At 38.8% G+C, this 24103-nt stretch overlaps 1 protein-coding gene across 2 annotated transcripts in view; it reads left to right on the top strand.

Annotated features, from left to right (window-relative positions):
• The window catches only part of FAM71D (family with sequence similarity 71 member D), a 43661-nt gene extending 28160 nt beyond the window's left edge, over positions 1 to 15501 (top strand). The window contains exons 7-9 of one of the 2 annotated variants that reach the window (XR_003112254.2): positions 9306 to 9334; positions 12105 to 13221; positions 15077 to 15501. Coding sequence is in view for 1 of the 2 variants with exons in the window: in XM_025295330.2 (XP_025151115.2) it covers positions 9306 to 9334; positions 15077 to 15099 (52 nt within the window). In the remaining variant the exon portion in view is untranslated. The remainder of the gene's footprint in view (positions 1 to 9305; positions 9335 to 12104; positions 13222 to 15076) is intronic. The other variant, XM_025295330.2, reaches the window with a different exon arrangement.
• The last annotated feature ends 8602 nt before the right edge of the window (positions 15502 to 24103 follow it).

The raw sequence follows: 24103 nt of genomic DNA, 5'->3' as shown, positions 1-24103 counted from the left end.
AACAAAAGAGACCATAGCAAAAATCAACAAAGCCAAAAGCTGGTTCTTTGAAAGGATAAATAAAATTGACAAACCATTAGCCAGACTCATCAAGAAACAAAGGGAGAAAAATCAAATCAATAAAATTAGAAATGAAAATGGAGAGATCACAACAGACAACACAGAAATACAAAGGATCATAAGAGAGTACTATCAACAATTATATGCCAATAAAATGGACAACGTGGAAGAAATGGACAAATTCTTAGAAAAGTACAACTTTCCAAAACTCGACCAGGAAGAAATAGAAAATCTTAACAGACCCATCACAAGCACAGAAATTGAAACTGTAATCAAAAATCTTCCAGCAAACAAAAGCCCAGGTCCAGACGGCTTCACAACTGAATTCTACCAAATATTTAGAGAAGAGCTAACACCTATCCTGCTCAAACTCTTCCAGAAAATTGCAGAGGAAGGTAAACTTCCAAACTCATTCTATGAGGCCACCATCACCCTAATACCAAAACCGGACAAAGATCCCACAAAAAAATAAAACTACAGGCCAATATCACTGATGAACATAGATGCAAAAATCCTTAACAAAATTCTAGCAATCAGAATCCAACAACACATTAAAAAGATCATACACCAGGGCCAAGTGGGCTTTATCCCAGGGATGCAAGGATTCTTCAATATCCGCAAATCAGTCAACGTAATACACCACATTAACAAATTGAAAAATAAAAACCATATGATTATCTCAATAGATGCAGAGAAAGCCTTTGACAAAATTCAACATCCATTTATGATAAAAGCTCTCCAGAAAGCAGGAATAGGAGGAACATACCTCAAAATAATAAAAACTATATATGACAAACCCACAGCAAACATTATCCTCAATGGTGAAAAATTGAAAGCATTTCCTCTAAAGTCAGGAACAAGACAAGGGTGCCCACTTTCACCATTACTATTCAACATAGTTTTGGAAGTTTTGGCCACAGCAATCAGAGCAGAAAAAGAAATAAAAGGAATCCAAATTGGAAAAGAAGAAGTAAAACTCTCACTGTTTGCAGATGACATGATCCTCTACATAGAAAACCCTAAAGACTCCACCAGAAAATTACTAGAACTAATCAATGATTATAGTAAAGTTGCAGGATATAAAATCAACACCCAGAAATCCCTTGCATTCCTATACACTAATAATGAGAAAACAGAAAGAGAAATTAAGGAAACAATTCCATTCACCATTGCAATGGAAAGAATAAAATACTTAGGAATATATCTACCTAAAGAAACTAAAGACCTATATATAGAAAACTATAAAACACTGGTGAAAGAAATCAGAGAGGACACTAATAGATGGAGAAATATACCATGTTCATGGATTGGAAGAATCAATATAGTGAAAATGAGTATACTACCCAAAGCAATTTATAGATTCAGTGCAATCCCTATCAAGCTACCAACGGTATTCTTCAAAGAGCTAGAACAAATAATTTCACAATTTGTATGGAAATACAAAAAACCTCGAATAGCCAAAGCTATCTTGAGAAAGAAGAATGGAACTGGAGGAATCAACCTACCTGACTTCAGGCTCTATTACAAAGCCACAGTTATCAAGACAGTATGGTACTGGCACAAAGACAGAAATATTGATCAATGGAACAAAATAGAAAGCCCAGAGATAAATCCACGCACATATGGACACCTTATCTTTGACAAAGGAGGTAAGAATATACAATGGATTAAAGACAATCTCTTTAACAAGTGGTGCTGGGAAATCTGGTCAACCACTTGTAAAAGAATGAAACTAGAACACTTTCTAACACCATACACAAAAATGAACTCAAAATGGATTAAAGATCTCAACGTAAGACCAGAAACTATAAAACTCCTAGAGGAGAACATAGGCAAAACACTCTCCGACATACATCACAGCAGGATCCTCTATGACCCACCTCCCAGAATATTGGAAATAAAAGCAAAAATAAACAAATGGGACCTAATTAAACTTAAAAGCTTCTGCACAACAAAGGAAACTATTAGCAAGGTGAAAAGGCAGCCTTCAGAATGGGAGAAAATAATAGCAAATGAAGCAACTGACAAACAACTAATCTCAAAAATATAGAAGCAACTCATATAGCTCAACTCCAGAAAAATAAATGACCCAATCAAAAAAGGGGCCAAAGAACTAAATAGACATTTCTCCAAAGAAGACATACAGATGACTAACAAACACATGAAAAGATGCTCAACATCACTCATTATCAGAGAAATGCAAATCAAAACCACTATGAGGTACCATTTCACACCAGTCAGAATGGCTGCGATCCAAAATCCTACAAGCAATAAATGCTGGAGAGGGTGTGGAGAAAAGGGAACCCTCTTACACTGTTGGTGGGAATGCAAACTAGTACCACCACTATGGAGAACAGTGTGGAGATTCCTTAAAAAACTGGAAATAGAACTGTCTTATGATCCAGCAATCCCACTGCTGGGCATACACACTGAGGAAACCAGAAGGGAAAGAGACACGTGTACCCCAATGTTCATCGCAGCACTGTTTATAATAGCCAGGACATGGAAGCAACCTAGATGCCCATCAGCAGATGAATGGATAAGAAAGCTGTGGTACATATACACAATGGAGTATTACTCAGCCATTAAAAAGAATACATTTGAATCAGTTCTAATGAGGTGGATGAAACTGGAGTCTATTATACAGAGTGAAGTAAGCCAGAAAGAAAAACACCAATACAGTATACTAATGCATATATATGGAATTTAGAAAGATGGTAACAATAACCCTGTGTACGAGACAGCAAAAGAGACACTGATGTATAGATCAGTCTTATGGACTCTGCGGGAGAGGGAGAGGGTGGGGAGATTTGGGAGAATGGCATTGAAACATGTATAATATCATGTATGAAAAGAGTCACCAGTCCAGGTTCAATGCACGATACTGGATGCTTGGGGCTGGTGCACTGGGACAACCCAGGGGGAGGGTGTGGGGAGGGGGGAGGGAGGGGGGCTCAGGATAGGGGCATGGGTGTACCTGTGGCGGATTCATTTCGATGTTTGGCGGAGCTAATACAATATTGTAAAGTTTAAAAATAAAATAAAATTTAAAAAAAAAGAAAAAGAAGAAAAAAGGAACAGGGGAAAACAGGGAAACAAACTTTTTAAAGGTGTGAGTCATTCATTCAATATTTACTGAGCATCTTCTATGTGCTAGAGACAGGGCATACATCAGTGAAAACAAGTCATGCAGTGTTTCGTTCTAGTGGAGGGTATCGATAATAATCAAACAAAGTGTATTATGCCAGCTGGAATGTGCTGTGAGAGAACAAAAAGTAACAGAAGCATTTGAGGAGGGAGGGAGTAGGTATATCTTATATAAGTGGTTAGGGACTGCTTCTCTGAGGAAGGGCAGAGATCTGAAGAGAGGGTGGAGCGCTGGTGGAATGATTTCAAGATGATTGACCGTGTAGCAATTATAAGAGGGCCATGTTAGGTGTTCAGTAAATGGTCATGATTGTCACTATTAATTCATTTCCAACAGCAAGGATAAAAGAAAGTTACCTATTCTGTCCGAAAAAAATCTTAATCGACCTAGGGGTAATCGTTCAAAACTCTCTTTTTCACCTCCTTTCCAGCTAAGTAGGGATCCAGGGAAGCAAAGGAATATGGATGATCCTTGGAAGATTCATAAACCTTGAAGTCAGACTAACATTTTTTTACTCTCTAGCTCCTGGGCAGCCACATTTCTCACAGTTCTAGAGCCTCTGCATCCAAGTGTCAATACATTCCAGGTGTTGCTGGATCTCGATTATGATTTCAATGGTCAATTTCAATTCAATTTCAATATGATTTCCATTTCAAATTATGATTTTGGTGGTCTGCTTAAGCAAAGCGTTGTGTCCTAGCGAGGGTTTCTATACCAGTGGTTCTTAACGTGTGGCTGGTCAGCGGCAGCACCTGGGAGCTGGTAAATGATGTAAATTCTTGAGCCCATTCCCACCCTGCTGAATCATAAATTCTTGAGATGGGCTCATCATTTTGTGTTGTAATAAGCCTCCAAGTGGTTCTAATGTACAACCATGTTTGAGGACTGTTGCCTTATGAGAAGCCAGTCCTAGAAACAAAGTCAGATCAAGCAAGGAGTTCTCTCTTGTGAGCGCTTCTTCTAAGGCCCAAGAACCAAAATGAGGGTTTCTCTTCATAGCCATAGGAAGAACTATCAGTTCAAATTCAAGGAAGTCCACTTCAGAAAATTTTCCTATATGACCAGATGTTCTGAAATTTGCATTAAAAAGTATATTTAAAATCAATTAATTGCATTTTCTTCCCTGATAGCCACAGCTGCTGCTCCTGCTGCTAAGTCGCTTCAGTCGTGTCCGACTCTGTGCGACCCCATAGACGGCAGCCCACCAGGCTCCCCCGTCCCTGGGATTCTTCAGGCAAGAACACTGGAGTGGGTTGCCATTTCCTTCTCCAATGCATGAAAGTGAAAAGTGAAGTGAAGTCGCTCAGTCGTGTCCGACCCTCAGCAACCCCATGGACTGCAGCCTGCCAGGCTCCTCCATCCATGAGAGTTTCCAGGCAAGAGTACTGGAGTGGGGTGCCATTGCCTTCTCCGATCACCACAGCTAGGCCTTCCAAAATTATGTTGAATTAAAGTGGTGAGCTCACTGACTCGATGGACGTGAGTCTGAGTGAACTCCAGGAATTGGTGATGGACAGGAAGGCCTGGCGTGCTGCAATTCATGGGGTCACAAAGAGTCGGACACGACTGAGCGACTGAACTGAACTGAACTGAACTGAACTGAAAGTGGTGACAGTGGACATACTTGTCTCGTTTCCTGATCCTAGAGGAAATGCTTCCAGCTTTTCACCACTGAGAATAATGTTAACTGGGGGTTTGTCATTTTTGTTGTTCAGTTACTCAGTTGTGTCCGACTCTTTGTAACCCCATGGACTGCAGCACAGGCTTCCCTGTCCATCACCATCTCCCGGAGCTTGCTCCAACTCATGTCCATTGAGTCAGTGATGCCATCCAACCATCTCATCCTCTGATGTCCCCTTCTCCTGCCTTCAATCTTTCCCAGCGTCTGGGTCTTTTCCAATGAGTCAACTCTTCACATCAGATGGCCAAACTATTGGAGTTTCAGCTTCAACCTCAGTCCTTCCAATGAACATTCAGGACTGATTTCCTTTTGGATGGACTGGTTGGATCTCGTTGCAGTCCAAGGGACTCTCAAGAGTCTTATCCAACACCACAATTCAAAAGCATCAGTTCTTTGGCACTCAGCTTTCTTTAATAGTCCAATGGTTACATCCATACATGACCACTGGAAAAACCATAGCCTTGACTAGATGGACCTTTGTTGGCAAAGAAATGGCCTTTATTAGGTTGAGGTCAATTCCCTCTATGCCCAGTTCCTGGAGTTTTATCATAAATGGGTGTTGAGTTTTGTCAAAAATTTTCTGCATCTATTGAGATGATCATATGATTTTTATTCTTCAATCTTTTGATGTGGTATATCACACTGAATATTGGGGGAATCCTTGCATCCCTGGGATAAATCCCACTTAACTGTGATTTATGATCGTTTTAATGCACTTGTTAGGTTTCGTTGGCTAGTATTTTGTTGAGGACTTTTGTGTCTATGTTCATCAGTGATATTAGCCTGTAATTTTCTCTCTTTTTTGTGGTATCTTTGTCTGATTTTGGTATCAGGGTGTTGGTGGGCCTCATAAAATGAGTTTGAGGGTATTTCTTCTTCTAAAAATTTTGTAATAGCTTCAGAAGGATAGGTGTTAGCTCTTCTGTAAATGTTTGATAGAATTAATCTGTGAGGCCATCTGGTCCCAGACTTTTGTTTGTTGGGAGTTTTCTAATCACAGATTCAATTTAAGCACTTGTGTTTGGTCTGCTTATATTTTCTATTTCTTTCTAGTTCAGTCTTGGGAGATTGTACCTTTCTAAGAATTTGTCCATTTCTTCTAGGTTGTCCATTTTTTGGCATGCTTGTAGTAGTCTTTTATGATCTTTTGTATTTCTGTGAGGTCAGCTTTAACTTCTTTTTTCATTTCTAATTTTATTGATTTGAGCTCTCTCGCTTTTTTCTTGAGTCTGGCTAAAGGTTTATCAATTATGTTTATCCTTTCAAAGAACCAGCTTTTAGCTTCATTGATCTTTTATTTTGTTTTCTTCATCTCTCATTTATTTCTGCTCTGATCTTTATGATTTCTTTCCTTCTACTAACTTTTGATTTTGTTTGTTCTTCCTCTAGCTGCTTTAGGTATAAGGTTAGGTTATTCATTTGAAAATTTTCTTGTTTCTTGAGGTAAGATTGTATTTCTATGAACTTTCCTCTTAGAATTGCTTTTGTTGCACCCTAGAGATTTTGGGTCATCATATTTTCGTTTTTATTTATCTCTAGGCATTTTTAAAATTTCCTCTGATTTTTTCAGTAATCCATTATTTGTTTAGTAGCATATTGTTCACTTTCCACATATTTGCTTTTTTTTGCAGGTTTTTTTTTTTTTTTTTTTTTTTGTAGTTTCTAAGCTCATAGCACTGTGATCCAAAAAAAAAAAAAAAATACTTGATATGATTTCAATTTTCTTGGCTTCTCTGGTAGCTCAAATGGTAAAGATTCCACTTGCATGGAAGCATATACACTACCATATGTAAAAGAGATAGCCAGTGGGAATTTGCTATATGACTCAGGGAACTCAAACCAGGGCTCTGGTTTGACAGCCTAGAGGGGTGAGAGGTGGGAGGTGGGAGGGATTTTTAAGAGAGAGGAAACATATGTATACCTATGGCTGATTCATGTTGATATATGGCAAAATCCAAGACTATTGTAAAGCAATTATCCTTCAATTAAAAATAAATAAAATTTTTAAAAAGTAATCATCAGTCAGAAGGAGTGAGGGAAAGACAAAGAATGTAAGAGACAAAGGTATAGAAGCAGGTGCCACTCAACAGGAAATGTACTTTTTGCTATGTACGAGTATGACTTTCATAGAAAAGCATAAGATTTCTAAAAAACAAGTGAGATAAAAACGAATCCATCCAGTCTAGCAATTTTTCCTAAACAGTAATTAATCAGGTCTGATCATTCTGACATCTTCCCTGCTTTATTTCATTCAATATATCTCAAATTCTGTCCTGCCCCTGTCTAAGCTTTCAGAAACACCCAATTCAAAATCTTAATAAGGTTAACTGTTTAAATCATTTCAACTTCTTCTTTCCTCACCCTTTTGCAAATAATGGATGCCCTGAAGCACTGGATTAACTTTTAGTGCCTTAAAAAATCTTTAAAAAATAATAAACATTTTTAAAGCATAGTTTTAGATTTACAGAATAATTGAGCACATAGTACATACAACCCTACACCCACACCACTGCCACCTCCTTACCCTCCCTCATCCCCAGTTTCCCCTATTATTAACACTTGCCTTAGTGTGGTACCTTTGTTAACAGTTAATGAACAAAACATTTATTATTATTAACTATAGTCCCTAGTTTAAGGTTCACTCTCTATCTTGTAGTTTTATGGGTTTTGACGTGTACTTTGAAACAATGAAAAAAAAAATTAAACAATGACCTTGTTGAGTATTTTGCCCTCAAATTCATTGGCCTTTAAAATGTAAATTGAACAATTTAAATCTAGATGAGTGAAAGACCATGGAAACTTCTATAATGTCACTCTGGGTACTTTAGAAACGAAGGATTTACTTTATAGAGCATTTATATTCCTTTTCATACCTTGGCAATAGTGTTACTATGACTCTTCCCTTTGTTTTAAAGAGGATAATGGCAGGCTTCATTTTAGTTTGCGCCTACTCTTTTAAAGTACACTTATTTGATACCTCTCAGTATACTGAAAACTTTTATCATTAAACTCAACCTTATTTAAATCACCAGACCCATTTGGTAAAGGTTATGAGTATTTGCAAACTTCTCAGAAAATTACTAATTTAACCTTTACATTTGAAAGATTCACTAAAGAATTTGAACTGCATGAATTTGCCAGATCCTCTAAATGGATCAGAATTATTTCTTTGTACATTTATCTGAGAAGATATTATATAAGGATAATTATTCTTCCCATAACCTCTTACTCAAACAGCAAAACTTCCGAAATAGCTATTGCAGTGTAGCCAAGAAACAAAGATTTGGTGAAAATTAACTGACTTAAGTTTATATTTTAGCATTCAGTAGGTTAAGAAAATAAGTATTTTAATTATTGATATTAATTTTAAAAGTCAGACATACAGGGACTTGCCAGGTGGTTCAGTGGTTAAGACTCCATGCTGCCAGTACAGGGGGTTGGATACCTAGTCTGGGAACTAAGATCCCACAGGCCATGTAGCATGGTCAAAAGATTAAAAATTTTAAAAAGGTATCAGGCATGCAGAAAACAGACTTTATTCAAAGATATCTCTGAAAGTAAAATAGTCCAAAAAACTGGCAGCTAGTCCCCTACTTTACATGCACTAAGTTGTAAGAAATTGTAATAACTTGGATGAATGATTGAGGTTATTCACCTAGAATATTCCCATCAAGGCCACCAAGATTGTGATGAAGAGCTAGCAGAGGTGGGCAACTGCAAACCCTGGCACCCATCCATTCCAGAATATACCCCATGTGTCTACAAGAGCATATATTCCCAATGCAACTGACTCCATTTACAGAAACCCCTGAACAGCAGCAGTTAGCTTCTTTCAGTCTCAACCCCAAATGAGTTTTTAGGGTCTGGAGATGTAGCATGATAGGGATCCTTACAGCCTCACTGAGTGACAGGTGATAGCCACAATAAAAATAGATTATATGTAATGACATACAACTCACTTTTATGGTTTTTGTAGGGTGGACAGCTTGCATGTTACATAAATTTAGGTAATTTTACTCTAAGATGCATTATAATGGATAATACCCTTGGCTGGGGCTTCCCACATGGCACTAGTGGTAAAGAACCTGCCTGCCACTGCAGGAGATATAAGAATCATGGGTCAGTCCCCGAGTTGGGAAGATCCCCTGGAGGACGGCATGACAACCCTCTCCAGTATTCTTACCTGCAAAATCCCATGGACAGAGGAGCCTGGTGAGCTCCAGTTCACAGGGTTGCATAGAGTTGGACATACTGAAACAACTTAGCACGCACATGTGCACCCTTGGCTTACTAAATATATGCCATTATACCTACTAAGTACTTAGAGAATGGTTGTTTTCTCATACCTAGTAATTCTTATCTAAATATTTGCAGTTATACTGGCCAAACTTTGAAATGTGCTATTTATTTTTACAGGAGCAGGAGAACTGATTCAGACACTTCAGGTATGGACCAAATTCCACCATATTTCTTTGTGATCCTTTGTATCAAGCAGTCACCTCAGGGCCCTGGAACAGACAGAGTAGCTAAAAACAAAGGAATCGAGCCAGACATTTTGAAGCATTCCCTTTCCTGTCTTTGCTTCCTTCTGAGAGTCTGTCCTACAGAAACGGCCTCAAAGACTACATTCATGCTATCTTTCAAGCAGTAGGCACTACTTTGCTTTTTTCTGTGCTGATAGAGTTCCCTAGTTCCCAGGATATCTAACTCACAGGGCAGGAACCACTCCCAAGCTAGCTCTGCGAGCAGAATCAAACATGATATGGCCTGTTAGCCCTGCTGATTTGGAAGGGAAGTGATCACAGCTCAATTTCTTGGTAAATCTAAAATCTGCTAGCCCCTCTTTTCTTCCTGCTTGTGTCTTTGTCTTCTGCTCTGCGGTCAGGTGATAGAATTTAATGTTTTCTTCTGGCAGCTTTTTCTTTACATATTCCCACATCTCGGGGTCATTAACTGGCAACAACTGTTTGAAGCAAAGGCTGCCATGTAAACACCAGTGGAGAGTTCTTCCCTTGCTTGCTGCTGACCCACTTCTGAGTGACTGTCTAACCTCTGGGGAGTAGAAGAGACCTCTGCTCCAGTCATGCACATAAAAGAACATCATGGAAGGAACACAAAATCACATTTCATTGAACTTAGAAAGGAGGGGAAAAAAATACCAGAGATACTTGAAGGTGCTTTTTAGTCACATTTGCAGGAGTCCTACAAAAGAAAAGAAAAGAAAAGAAAATGATTGGTGGGGAGAACTAAATGGGAAAGGGGATCAACCTGTATTTTTGGTGGGGAGCACATGCAGAAATATGTAAAATTGTACACATGAAATTTATATAATGTTAAATAAGTAAATATTAGCTCAATAAAGTTTTTTTTAAGCCAATGATTATAGAAAAGCTATTTATACAAATGGGGTTCATCTTTGGGCCTTCCCACTGGACTTTAGTGTCCAAAAGTACCAGAGGACCTTCACAATAATGTGGTTTTTACCTATATTCCAACCTATAGAACTGAACCTGAAAACAAATGCTATTATAGTCTATAAGAAAAATATAAAATTTCCCTCACAGTATATAGAATTTTCATCTATCAATTTCTATCCCAAATTTTATTTCAAAAAGAAATCACATCTGTAAAAATTCCCAAGATATGCTATTAAAGACAAATATTTTCCTCTTATTTTCTAAAGGCAATATTAAATCTAGCAAAAACCTTATAACTTAATACATAATTAGTAGCTTAGCATATAATTAGTACATTCTTCACACATTCTGAAGTACTCCTTATTTAAGCCATGGAAATTTAAAATTAATATAGGACATTGATATTTTCATCTTATATGTAACTGATTCACCTGCCTCCTGGCACAAACTCAATTTTGTTCAACTGAACAAACATTCAATGCTCATTTATTATGACACTGAGACAGACTCTGGGAGAAATTAAAAATAAATAACAGGACATATACCTGGCCTCAAGACATGTGCACAAATAATGCAAGTCGGAACATTACAGGCCCTCTAAGAGAAAAGTAGAGAGCATACTTTTTGCTCAAAAGAGAAAATCATGAAGGAGTCTACGAAGATGGCAATCTTTGTGTTAGGAAAGGGGAAACAAGAATATCCGCCTCTGTGCGACCCTGTGGACTATACAGTCCATGGAATTCTCCAGGCCAGAGTACTGGCATGGGTAGCCTTTCCCTTCTCCAAGCAGATCTTCCCAACCCAGGAATCAAACAGGGATCTCCTGCGTTGCAGGCAGATTCTTTACCAACGGAGCTATTAGGGAAGTCAGATATAAGCAACAGGGTGGGCAAAATCACAGGGCTGGGACAGTGCTGGGCATATTCAGTTTAGGAGCAGTGAGAGCAAGGCAGGAGCCAGTCCGGAGGAGTCTTAATCCACACTAAGGAGTTTGGGTAATACTGCTTGGTAGGTAAGGAGGATCCACTGAAAAGCCAGGGAAATGACAAAATTAACATTACATTTTAGGTAGATGACTCTGACTGCAGTCCCTAAGAGAAGCTGAAACAGGTTAGAGGCAGAACGTCATTATAATAGTCTGGGTGAAAGGTACCCAAGTCTTGACCAGGTAAGAAGCAGTGAGATGAAAAAAGACCTGAACACACAGTCAACAGCTTTAACACCTAACTACTTGTGAAAACAAGAGAAAAAGAGAAAGTAGAGGCAACATGACTAGGAGGTACTGAGTCCATGAAACAAGCTGGGAAAAGGAAGAAAATCTGGAAGGAAAAGGTGAAGAAATAAGCTATGAAACACTGAGCTTAGAACTGAAAGTCCTAGATTTGGGTTCCGTTTGTCCTGTTTCACGAATGTGTCATTTAATCTCTCTGGGTCTCAGTTTCCTCAGCTGTCAGATGTGTGTGCATATGGGTGGGGAACGAAGGCATGACTGGCTGTGTCAGGGCCCTTTCTGCTGCTATGGTTTATTAGCTCATGTTTGTGGTCCTGGTGGCCCATCTATGTAAGTTTTAGCAAGCAGCTTGAAATGGGGCTCTGGCAATGAGGAGTTGAGGAAAGATACAGCAAACATGCAGCGAAATTCCACTCTGAGCTGTTAAATCATGAAGCTGGTACAGTATACAAATTCGGCATGCAGTTTTCACCAAGGATTAATTATTTTCCCTGTTTGTTCTCTTTCCTGTACTTTCTCATTCTTTCCACTTTCCTTTCCTTTATCCTCTCACTTTTCCTTACTTAGGCTTGTACAGTTTTTCAATTTTCCCTCTGATTTGCATTTCTTTCCCCTTTGCCACACTCCTCTGAATCACTTTTTTCCCCTTTCACATTCCCTTACTCACACTTAACACTCTTCACCCGAAGGAAGCAAAGATTAGTAACCTTGTCCTATTGAATTTAGACTGAATGTAGACTGAATATAAGTTTGTAAATCTGATTTCTATTTTAGGCAGAAGCCAGAATAATAACTGTTCTCACAAGAGTAAATCAAATCACTGTTTCTATTAACTTCATCAGATTCACATTCAACAACTCTTGGGCAAGGCTAGTTGGGGACAGCAGTCTCCAATTCTCTCTAACCTCTGAGCAGTTTGGAAGAATTACACTTTTCCTCCTTTTTGAGTAGGGTTTCACGTAAAGCAGCACTTCAAATGTACTGTTTTTATGAAAAGTCTACAAGGTAGGGCCCAGGCTAAACCCATCTCTTTGGATCTGGGTCCATCTCTCTCCTTTCTTGACTTTCCATTTCTTACCTTTCTAAGATTTATTCTCTTTAATTTTGCTGATTTTCTTTACAATGAGCCCAAACAGTAGGCTTATCTATGATCCCCTGGCATTTTTCCAAGATGGAAAGAAATGAGACAAAGAACAGAAATTAAGAAAAGAAGAGAGAGAGAAATCATTTTTGAAATACTGGCTATGTCCTCCCCTCCCCCACCCATCTATCTTTTCCATTTTCTTCTTAATTATGGCAAATCAAACCCTTGGAATCCTAAGAAGTAATGGGAGAATTCTAAAAGGGAAACTGAAATTTAATAATGGGCTCCATTGGAAAGAATAAAGACATTTTTGATGAGGTTAGAAAATCATTTGAATTTAAGACTCAAGTTCTCTCTTTCTGTTACTTTCTTCTCTCTGGTTCTTGGCCTTTTTCTTTCTTACTCATTTCCTCTTTCTGATGATCTCACTTACACTTTGCTGGACTGTTTCCTGGCTCTCTGCTCTCCTGTCAAATCCTCTCTAAATTCCTCACTCTCGTGCCTCATCTGTCGTCCCTTTCTCAGGGGAATGGATGTCAGGAAAGGAAAGTAAAACAGGAAAAGAAAAGGCCAGTGGAAAAAACGTGTAAGACAACTAAGGTAATTTTTGCAGTTATAAGTCTCTATAGATGTAAATGACATGACACTTTCACAAAAAGTTGTCAGTAAACGGAATCTTTTAACAGTAAATCATATTACATAGTAGTAATAGAGGTGGAATGGAATGTTGAGGGTTTTGTTGTGGTTTCTGCTCTAGAATCCACCAGGGGTCAAAATGTAACATCAGCAGGGGGAGAGGGCGCTTCAGATGAGGCACTGGAAGAGAATTACTTGCTGCTGCTCCTAACGATGATTCCTTTCATTCTCATTGCTACTCTTGCTCCCTGCTCCCTTATCGTACTCTTTCCCAACCTGCTTTCTCAGATTAGCCAACACAGCCAAAGCCTCTTACTTTCACATGTACAACTGCACAGATTGTACACTGCACAGAGTTGGGGGCCCCATTCACAATTACTCTGTGCACTGAATAACTTGTCCGGCTGTGTGTGGTGGCCAACAGTGTACTAAGTTTCTCTGAGACACGCTTTACAGAGAGCTATTTATGAATGAAACTTCTCTCATTTGCCTGTCCTAATACAACTAATGCTGTGTGTGTGTGAGAGAGAGAGAGACTGCACATGCACACACATACATTTAAGGCTAAATTCACACAATTAAACAGACAGTTGGTGAAGCAGGGCCGACTCCAGCAAGAAGCACATGCCCATCTTATTAGGGTTCTGATGATGGAATGGAGGTGCCTACCCTTTTTTCCCACCTTTCTGTCACTCTGCCAACAAAAGTCAGTTTAGCATTTGAGCACTCAGTTTATTAACAGGGCCCCACCCAGATGTACACTATCGGCCAGAGATAACGCACCAGAGGAAAACGAATGTGGCCAAAAAACATCAAATGTTCACACACGTTAATCCCCTGGCCTCCACATACGCTCCTCATCTGTGTTGTTCTTCTGTCACTTCTGTTTCCCCATTAAGTGTACTCTTAATAATGTTCTATGGTGCTAGACACTGAAGGGGTGGCACCCAGGGTGACATGCTGGTTCCTACACCCACCTAGGGAGAGTTCCAAGCCTGGCTATTTCTCAATTATATTATATTATAGCCTTTAGAGGGAGAAATTCCTTTTAAAAGTGAGCCCAATATACTACAGCAATTTCACCCTTTGACTGATATATTCTATAATGAGAAATTTCAAATACTGTGGTCTCATTAAGAGAGAGCTACAAATGCAAAGAAGGGCAAAAATAATGGTATATATAACATATTTAGATCTTGACTTTGGAAATTTTAAAAGTGGCTCCCAAATAGTTAAATTGTGAATTACTAATATATGGGGAAAGGTAGATTTTTTTAACATGGCAAAAAAAGTTTGCTACTAATAAAGACTTCATATTGATATTATTATTACAACTGAAATCATGTGAAAGTTACTAGGCCCCTTATTTACAATAAGCGTAAACTATGTGTGTGTAAATCTCACATACATTTGACTAATTTCAGGACTCAGTTTAGCACAAATCAAGAACTTGCAAATAATGCAATGACAATGTCTACAAGCTCTAAAGAATAAAAGTCCATAATTTTAATCTTGACTTCTTGATTTACTAGGTAACTGCATGGTAGAAGTAATTTTTAAAAACAAAAATTTTAAGAAATTCCTTTAACATTGTATCAACTTCTAGATTTAAAAAATGATAACTTACCTGTCCAAAGGATATTTATTGTTATATTAAGAAGAAATACTGTATTATAAATGTAATTTTACTTATTTCAATCACTTATTTTACTCATATCTAGTTATTTTAAGTTTTACATATAACAGTAATAGCTTTAAAAGAGTCTGTATTTCAGACTTTCGAATTAACTGAACTAACTCCATCTTTTTTCTTTACCAGATAAATGTAAACTACTAAATTAAAAGCAAGCACAGCTCAAGAAATAACAATTGAAGGAAGGGAAAACAAAGCAGCATCTTTCATGTGGCAGAAATAAAGGCTACTACTAATCATTAAGCATTTGATCCATGTCAATCTTTCTTAAATCTTAATGATTGTTAATTGTGGATATTGATTTTAAAGTAGAGAACTATATACTTCATAAACTCAATTTTTATCTGTAGGGCTTCTTTTCTGTGGGACTGTTGAATGAATATGTTGTTCTCTTTGGTTTTACTTTTCTCATTTGGACATTACCCCACCACTGATAGCATATTGAAAAGCAGAGACATTACTTTGCCAACAAAGGTCCATCTAGTCACGGTTATGGTTTTTCCAGTGGCCATGTATGGATGTGAGAGTTGGACTGTGAAGAAAGCTGAGCACCGAAGAATTGATGCTTTTGAACTGTGGTGTTGGAGAAGACTCCTGAGAGTCCCTTGGACTGCAAGGAGATCCAACCAGTCCCTTCTAAAGGAGATCAGCCCTGGGTGTTCTTTGGAAGGAATGATGCTAAAGCTGAAACTCCAGTACTTTGGCCACCTCATGCGAAGAGTTGACTCATTGGAAAAGACTCTGATGCTGGGAGGGATTGGGGGCAGGAAGAGAAGGGGACGACAGAGGATGAGATGGCTGGATGGCATCACTGACTCGTTGGACATGAGTCTGAGTGAACTCCGGGAGTTGGTGATGGACAGGGAGGCCTGGCGTGCTGCGATTCATGTGGTCGCCAAGAGTCGGACACGACTGAGAGACTAAACTGACTGACTGTGTGGTCTCTAACACGGGGCACCCCAGGGTCCTCAAAGCCAGGACCATATTATTTCCATCTTGTGTTTCACTGAGCACCTGGCCTAAGAGGCAGTACTTATGGAATCAATGAATGCCATTTTCAAACAAGTTTTTAAAATTCTCTAACTTTTAAAAATAAAGGAAATACAGACAGTCCCCATCCAAAGAATCGTTTGGATTAAAAATAAAAAAATGTACTTGTGTGTCTGTATCGGGTCTTGGTTGCAGCACATGGACCCTCTAGTTGTGTCCTGTGGGCTCCGTAGCCACAAGTAGGATCTTATTTCCCCCACCAGGGGTCAAACTCACATTCCCTGCATTGTAAGGCAGATTTTTAACCACTGGATCACCAGGGAACTCCCTGTTTGGATTTTTAAAAGCCATCACTCACCTATTTTCAAAACTTTGTCAGTCATTCTACCATATGCTTTGCATAGATTCTCAGTCTTCACAGTAATCTGAGGGGTATGATTACTTTCCTGTTTTACAGACAGACGGTGAAAGTAAAGCTTGGACAATTAAGTTACTTGTTCAAAATCATACAGCTAAAACATATGTGTGTGTATATATATATATATTTTTTAAATTTTATACAAATAATACTGGTATTTCCTACCAGTGACCTGAGTTGCAATAACAAATATGTCTCTCCTCTATCTTCCATTTCCTGTCCCACAGACAATGCTCTAGAACTACATGGTCCAATATGGTAGCAAATGGGTATATATGGCTCTACTGAGCACTTGAAATGTGGCTATTGCAACTGAGAAACTGAATTTTAAATTTCTTTTCATTTTAATTAAAAAAATAACTGAAGCAGTGTAGAATTCTTCTTCATTAAACATAAATATTGTTTGGGTAAGGTTATGTTTTTTCACTTCAACTCTTGGAAATTTAGCATCTGTACTGTGATAAAGTGTAAAATATGCAATTGATTTTTAGGCCTTAGTATGAAAAAGAATGTAAAATACCTCAATAATTATTATATAGATTATATGTTTAAATTATAATATAAAATTATTATAAAATTATAATTATTTTATTATAATTATTATAAAATTATTTAAATAAAATAATAAAATTATATTATAAAATTTTATATTATATTTTATAAAATATATAATTTATAATATATTTTATAACTTTATATATTTATAATTATATAATTTATAATATATTTTATAAAATATTATAAAATTATTTGTAATAAAAATTATTATAAAATTATAATTATTATAAAAATTATAATATTTTAGCTATATTAGGTTAAAATTTAGAAATTAATTTCATGTGTTTCTTTTTACTTTTTAATTGGCTACTAAATAGTGTTTCACAAAATTATATATGTGGCTCATTTTATATTTCTATTGGACAGTGCTATAGGGGAAAACCCTCTACCCAGCCCCCTTGGCCCACAGCCCGGAAGATTCTTCCCTTCTCTCCTTGCTGTTCCAAAGATGAAAGGGATTTCTTTCCCACTTCTACAATCAGAAATGAAATAGGGAGCAACCAAGAGAAGATTAATATTAGGGTCATTTTTAAGATATTAATATATGTAAACTAAAAGTTTCTAATTTGGAGTTGACTGTCTCATTATAGAAAAGGCTTTGTTGAGAGTGATTATCTGGAACAAACTGCTTCTTTAGAAAGAAAGTCACAACTACCCGGTAACAGAATTCTTCAAAAGGCAGTACCAGACCACACCAACCGTGGGTGACTATCTGGAACAACTAGATCCTTCATACATCATGGCCCCTGCACAACCACTTTGGAAAACAGGAAATGCCTTATGAAGTTAAGACATTGTTATCAGATGACCAAATGATCCTACTCTAGGTATTTACTCAAGAAAAATAAAAACATGTTCACAAGACATATGTTCAAAACAAGACTTGTACACAAATATTCAAAGGAGTTTTGCTCATAATAACCAAAATCTGAAAACAAACCAAATACCTGCCAACAGATAAATGGTTCAACGAACTGTGGTATATTCATAGAGTGATACTACTTCATAACAACAACAAAAACATGCAACAACGAAGTCAGATACAAAAAGAACATACATATGAAGGACTTCCCTGGCAGTTCAGTGGTTAAGACTCTGAGCTTCCAATGAAGGGGGAGTTCAATCCCTGATCAGGGAACTAAGATCCCACATACTCCTGCAACACAGCCAAAAGGAGGGGAAAAAAAGAGAATACATACTATATGATTCAGTTGAATAGAATATTCACTGTTCAGTTCAGTTCAGTGGCTCAGTCGAGTCCTACTCTCCGTGAGCCCATGAATCGCAGCACGCCAGGCCTCCCTGTCCATCACCAACTCCCAGAGTTCACTCAGACTCACGTCCATTGAGTCAGTGATGCCATCCAGCCATCTCATCCTCTGTCGTCCCCTTCTCCTCCTGCCCCCTATCCCTCCCAGCATCAGAGGCTTTTCCAATGAGTCAACTCTTCGCATGATGTGGCCAAAGTACTGGAGTTTCAGCTTTAGCATCAGTCCTTCCAAAGAAATCCCAGGGCTGATCTTTAGAATGGACTGGTTGGATCTCTTTGCAGTCCCAGGGACTCTCAAGAGTCTTCTCCAACACCACAGTTCAAAAGCATCAATTCTTTGGTGCTCAGCCTTCTTCACAGTCCAACTCTCACATCCATACATGACCACAGGAAAAACCATAGCCTTGACTAGATGGACCTTTGTTGGCAAAGTAATGTCTCTGCTTTTGAATATGCTATCCAGGTGGTCATAACTTTCCTTCCAAGGAGTAAGCGTCTTTTAATTTATTGGCTGCAGTCACCATCTTCAGTGATTTTGGAGCCCCAAAAAATAAAAGTCTGACACTGTTTCCACTGTTTCCCCATCTATTTCCCATGAAGTGATGGGACCGGATGCCATGATCTTCGTTTTCTGAATGTTAAGCTTTAAGCCAACTTTTCACTCTCCTCTTTCACTTTCATCAAGAGGCTCTTTAGTTCTTCCTCACTTTCTGCCATAAGGGTGGTGTCATCTGCATATCTAAGGTTATTGATATTTCTCCTGGCAATCTTATTTCCAACTTGTGTTTCTTCCAGAGTTTCCCTTACCACCTTGCTGTCAATATCCTATAGCCCACCTCCACTCCATGAAATTACTAATTTGTCTTTGTAAATTGATTCTGAAACAAGACAAAATCAATTTACAAAGACAAATTAGCAATTTCATGGAGTGGAGGTGGGCTACAGGATATTGACAGCAAGGTGGTAAAGGAAACTCTGAGGTGAAAAGAAGTTGTTTATCTTAACTGGGGTGGTATTAATAGTTACATTGGTATATGCATTTACCTAACTTAACTACTTTAAAGTGGATGCATTTTATTGCATATAAATTATACCTCAACAAAATTATTTTTTAAGGCAGTACTATATTTTTATAGTAAAAAGAAACTCTAGGAAGTTCACCCTGAAGTTGCAAATTTTTATTAGGTTTACATGCACACACACCCAAACTTGCTTGCTCTTACTAATGTACTGAATTTTTTTCTTAAAAATAGATTTTTGGTCAGAGAAAATTCATAAATATTCCATAATTGAGTTGTTTCAACTTCTGCAATACTCATTCTTTACTATGTAACACATAAGACAGGTTTATAACATTTACCTAAGATTTTGGAATTTTGTACTAGTACTCCTTTATCTTATTTTCCACATCTATAAAAATAGTTCATCTGATAACACATTGATTCCTTAGTACAGCACTGTCCAGTAGAATTTCTATGATTATGAAAAGCTCAATATCTGTGCTATCCAATATGGTCAGCATAGCCTTAGAACAAAACTTTTAAGACAATGTCTATTATAAGAAAAAATATTTCCATGATCCATTATACTTTAATACAAAAATGTTTTAAACTATACTTTGGAAATCTTTCAATAAAATGAAGGTAACGTTCTATGTGAAAGGATAAATAAGTGGTACATATAAATACCAGGTATTAATCTTGAGCATATCTGGTTGTCAAGTTAGGTGGAATTGTCTGTTAATGTCAATATTTAAGGAAAATTCAACTAAAGACCTAAAAGCTAATTACATGGCTGATTTGAGTACAGTGTTACCTCTCTAGACAGCAGATGATCTCCATAATTTAGATATGAAGTCAGTCCTTGTTGCTGCTAAGTTGCTTCAGTCGTGTCCAACTCTGTACAACCCCATAGATGGCAGCCCACCAAGCTCCCCCATTCCTGGGATTCTCCAGGCAAGAACACTGGAGTGGGTTGCCATTTCCTTCTCCAATGCATGAAAGTGAAAAGTGAAAGTGAAGTCACTCAGTCGTGTCCGACTCTTCATAACCCCATGGACTGCAGCCCACCAGGCTCCTCTGTCCATGGGGTTTTCCAGGCAAGAGTACTGGAGTGGTGTGCCATTGCCTTCTCCAAGAATATTTGTTAGAAGGGCCTTTAGACATAAATAGACTGAGGCATCAGAAGTGTACCCTTGTCCTCTGTCACTGTTATCACCACAGGACTCTGAGCAACAGAGATGGCTATTACCTTTCTGGCTACTAGGAATGCTACTGGTACCACTTCATGGGACCAGGATAAAGTAGAGGAATCCCAGATATTCTGACTGGACAACTAGCATGAGTGCTACAGGAAGCAATTTCCACAGTCATACATTTTACCTGGAAAACACATTTTCTGGTGCACTGGTGAAGTTTTGTAGGAGCAATTTTTAGATGAAATAAGATTTTATGGCTTTTGGAACTGATTTATAACCTCACCATAACTATAACTTGTTTGTTATTTGAGAGATCCTTGTATCATAGCTCAGTTGGTAAAGAATCTGCCTGCCATGAAGGAGACCTGGGTTTGATCCCTGGGTTGGGAAGATTCCCTGGCAAAGGGAAAGGCTATCCACTCCAGTATTCTGGCCTGGAGAATTCCATGGACTGTATAGTCCATGGGGTCACAAAGAGTTGGACATGACTGAGCAACTTTCACTCACTCACTCACTCACTGTATCTTTAAATACATCAAGCAGGTCTAGAGTTTGCAGGGCAGGAATTCTCTGTGGCTCACTGAACACCTAAGTAAAGGCATCTTACTAGGTCAAAAGCAACACGACTTCTGAAAGGGAAGACTCATGCCACAGGAATCTATTAAAGTTCACTAAGGCTAAGTCTGAAGACAAGTGAGACTTTATAGAATTTTAGAGTATGAATTTATTTGAACTGTCCACACCTTTTGACAAAGTGCCATATCTAAAGTGTTTTGCTCTGTGTAGAAAGCAGCCCTGCTGTGGAAGTACGGCATTTCTTATGCTCATAAGAAAGAAAATAAGGGTTTTCTGCAAGGACTAGGGCCGGTCCTGGGTGGGTTTGGGAAAGAGTGATACAGCTATTGTTAGGGTGAATCGCAATAGATTGCGATAATGCTTTAAACATTATTTGATTTTATCTCAGTTCAGTTCAATGGCACCCCACTCCAGTACTCTTGCCTGGAAAATCCCATGGACGGAGGAGCCTGATAGGCTGTAGTCCATGGGGTCACTAAGAGGTGGACATGACTGAGCGACTTCCCTTTCACTTTTCACTTTCATGCATTGGAGAAGGAAATGGCAACGCACTCCAGTGTTCTTGCCTGGAGAATCCCAAGGACGGGGGAGCCTGGTGGGCTGCCATCTATGGGGTCGCACAGAGTCGGACACGACTGAAGTGACTTAGCAGCAGTAGCAGTTCAGTTCAGTCGCTCAATTGTGTCCCACTCTTTGTGACCCCATGGACTGCAGCGTGCCAAGCTTCCCTGTCCATCACCAACCCCTGGAGCTTGCTCAAACTCAGGTCCATCAAGTCGGTGATGCCATCCAACTGTCTCATCCTCTGTCGTCCCCTTTTCCTCCTGCCTTCAATCTTTGCAAGCATCATGGTCTTTTCTAATGAATCAGTCCTTTGCATCAGGTTGCCAAAGTATTGGAGTTTCAGCTTCAGCATCAGTCCTTCCAATGAACATTCAGGACTGATTTCCTTTAGGATTGACTGGTTTGATATCCTTGCAGTCCAAGGGACTCTCAAGAGTCTTCTGCAACACCACAGTTCAAAAGCATCAATTTTCAGTTCTCAGCCTTCTTTATGGTCCAACTCTTACATCCATACATGACTACTGGAAAAACCATAGCTTTGACTAGATGGACCTTTGTCGGCAAAGTGATGTCTCTGCTTTTTAATATGTTGTCTAGGTTGATCATAACTTTTCTTCCAAGGAGCAAGCGTCTTTTAATTTCATGGCTGCAGTCTCCATCTGCAGTGATTTTGGAGCCCAAGAAAATAATGTGTGTCACTGTTTCCATTGTTTCCCCATCTATTTGCCATGAAGTGATGGGACTGAATGCCATGATCTTCATTTTTTGAATGTTGAGTTTCAAGCCAGCTTTTTCACACTCCTCTTTCACTTTCATCAAGAGACTCTTAAGTTCCTCTTCGCTTTCTGCCATAAAGGTGGTATCATCTGCATATCTGAGGTTATTGATATTTCTCCTGGCAATCTTGATTCCAGTTTGTGCTTCATCCAGCCTGGCATTTCGCATGATGTACTCTATATATTTTTCCAGTGGTCATGTATGGATATGAGAGTTGGACAGTGAAGAAAGCTGAGCGCCGAAGAATTGATGCTTTTAAACTGTGGTGTTGGAAGATTCTTGAGAGTCCCTTGGACTGCAAGGAGATCCAACCAGTCCATTCTGAAGGAGATCAGCCCTGGGATTTCTTTGGAAGGAATGATGCTAAGGCTGAAACTCCAGTACATTGGCCACCTCATGTGAAGAGTTGACTCATTGGAAAAGACTCTGATGCTGGGAGGGATTGGGGGCGGGAGGAGAAGGGGATGACAGAGGATGAGATGGCTGGATGGCATCACTGACTCGATGGACGTGAGTCTGAGTGAACTCCAGGAGTTGGTGATGGACAGCGAGGCCTGGCATGCTGCAGTTCATGGGGTCGCAAAGAGTTGGACACGACTGAGTGACTGAACTGAACTGAACTGAACTGAAAGTACTAATAACATGCTAGGTTACCTGGTGGCTTTAAAAATATGTCCACAAATACCTGATGCTCCTCCCTTCAAGAAATGTGCCTTTGGGGCCCTTGCCTTGGATGTAGGTGGGACTTACTGGTTTGCTTCAGTGGATAAAGTGCACTGGGGGTGGTGTGGTTTTGAAGGCTAGGTCATTAAAAAGGCCCTGCAGTTTCTGTCTTGGTTGTTCCTCTCTCGGATTGCTTATTCTGGGAGAGGTCAGCTGTCATGTCCTAAGGAAAGGTCCACATGGCCAGAAATTGGGGCCCCTAGCTGATAGCTACCTGAGGAATATTCCTGAAAGCACTTCTTCCAGTCCAACTCACTTCAGATGACGACAGGCCCAGATGACATCTTCTGGAGACCCCCATCCAGAGCCACCCAGCTGAGTGGAGCTCCTGCTTTCTTAACCCTCAGCAACAGGCATTAGGGGACTTTCCTGGTGGTCCAATGGCTAAGACTCTGAGTTACCAATGCAGGGGGCTCTGGTTCCATTCATGATCAGGACACTAGATCTCACATACCACAACTAAGAGTTCCCACACTGCAACAAAAATCGAAGATCCCTAGGACTGAAACTAAGACCCCGTAAAATAAAATAAATCTTTTTTTAAACAACCTAAATTTACATTTGTGTGCAATTTTGCATCACAAAATCTCAATTACCCTAATTCTACTATAAGAAGAGCTTGTCCTTCTGGGTATATTTTATATAAGAACTTCTAGATGTTTTTTGAAATCTGTTAATATATTTTGGATACCCTTTGAAACAGCTCAATGTTCTCATTAAAGCTAATTCAAATGTAAATGGAACAATAATTTTCCTAACATAGCATAAAGGAAAGGTAATTATTAATCTTCTGATGCTTTACAAGGAGCTGGCTCTTTTTACTGCTAAACACAATTGTGCTAAAAGATGGTTTTCAAGGAATAATTGTTCAACTGTGTATGTGTATGTTAGTCATTTAGTCGTATCCGACTCTCTGGACACCATGGACTGTAGTCCACCAGCTCCTCTGTCCATGGGATTCTCCAGGCAAGAATACTGGAGTGGATTGCAATTTCCTTCTCCAGCAGATCTTCCTGACCCAGGGATCAAACCCGGGTCTCCTGCATTGTAGGCAGATTCTTTACCATCTGAGCTATAGTT

The sequence above is a fragment of the Bubalus bubalis genome, chromosome 11 (assembly GCF_019923935.1).
Source record: "Bubalus bubalis isolate 160015118507 breed Murrah chromosome 11, NDDB_SH_1, whole genome shotgun sequence".
In the NCBI taxonomy this organism is placed as follows: domain Eukaryota; kingdom Metazoa; phylum Chordata; class Mammalia; order Artiodactyla; family Bovidae; genus Bubalus; species Bubalus bubalis.
The sequence above is the reverse complement of the archived record's forward strand: the minus strand, read 5'-3'. Positions and strand labels throughout refer to the sequence as shown.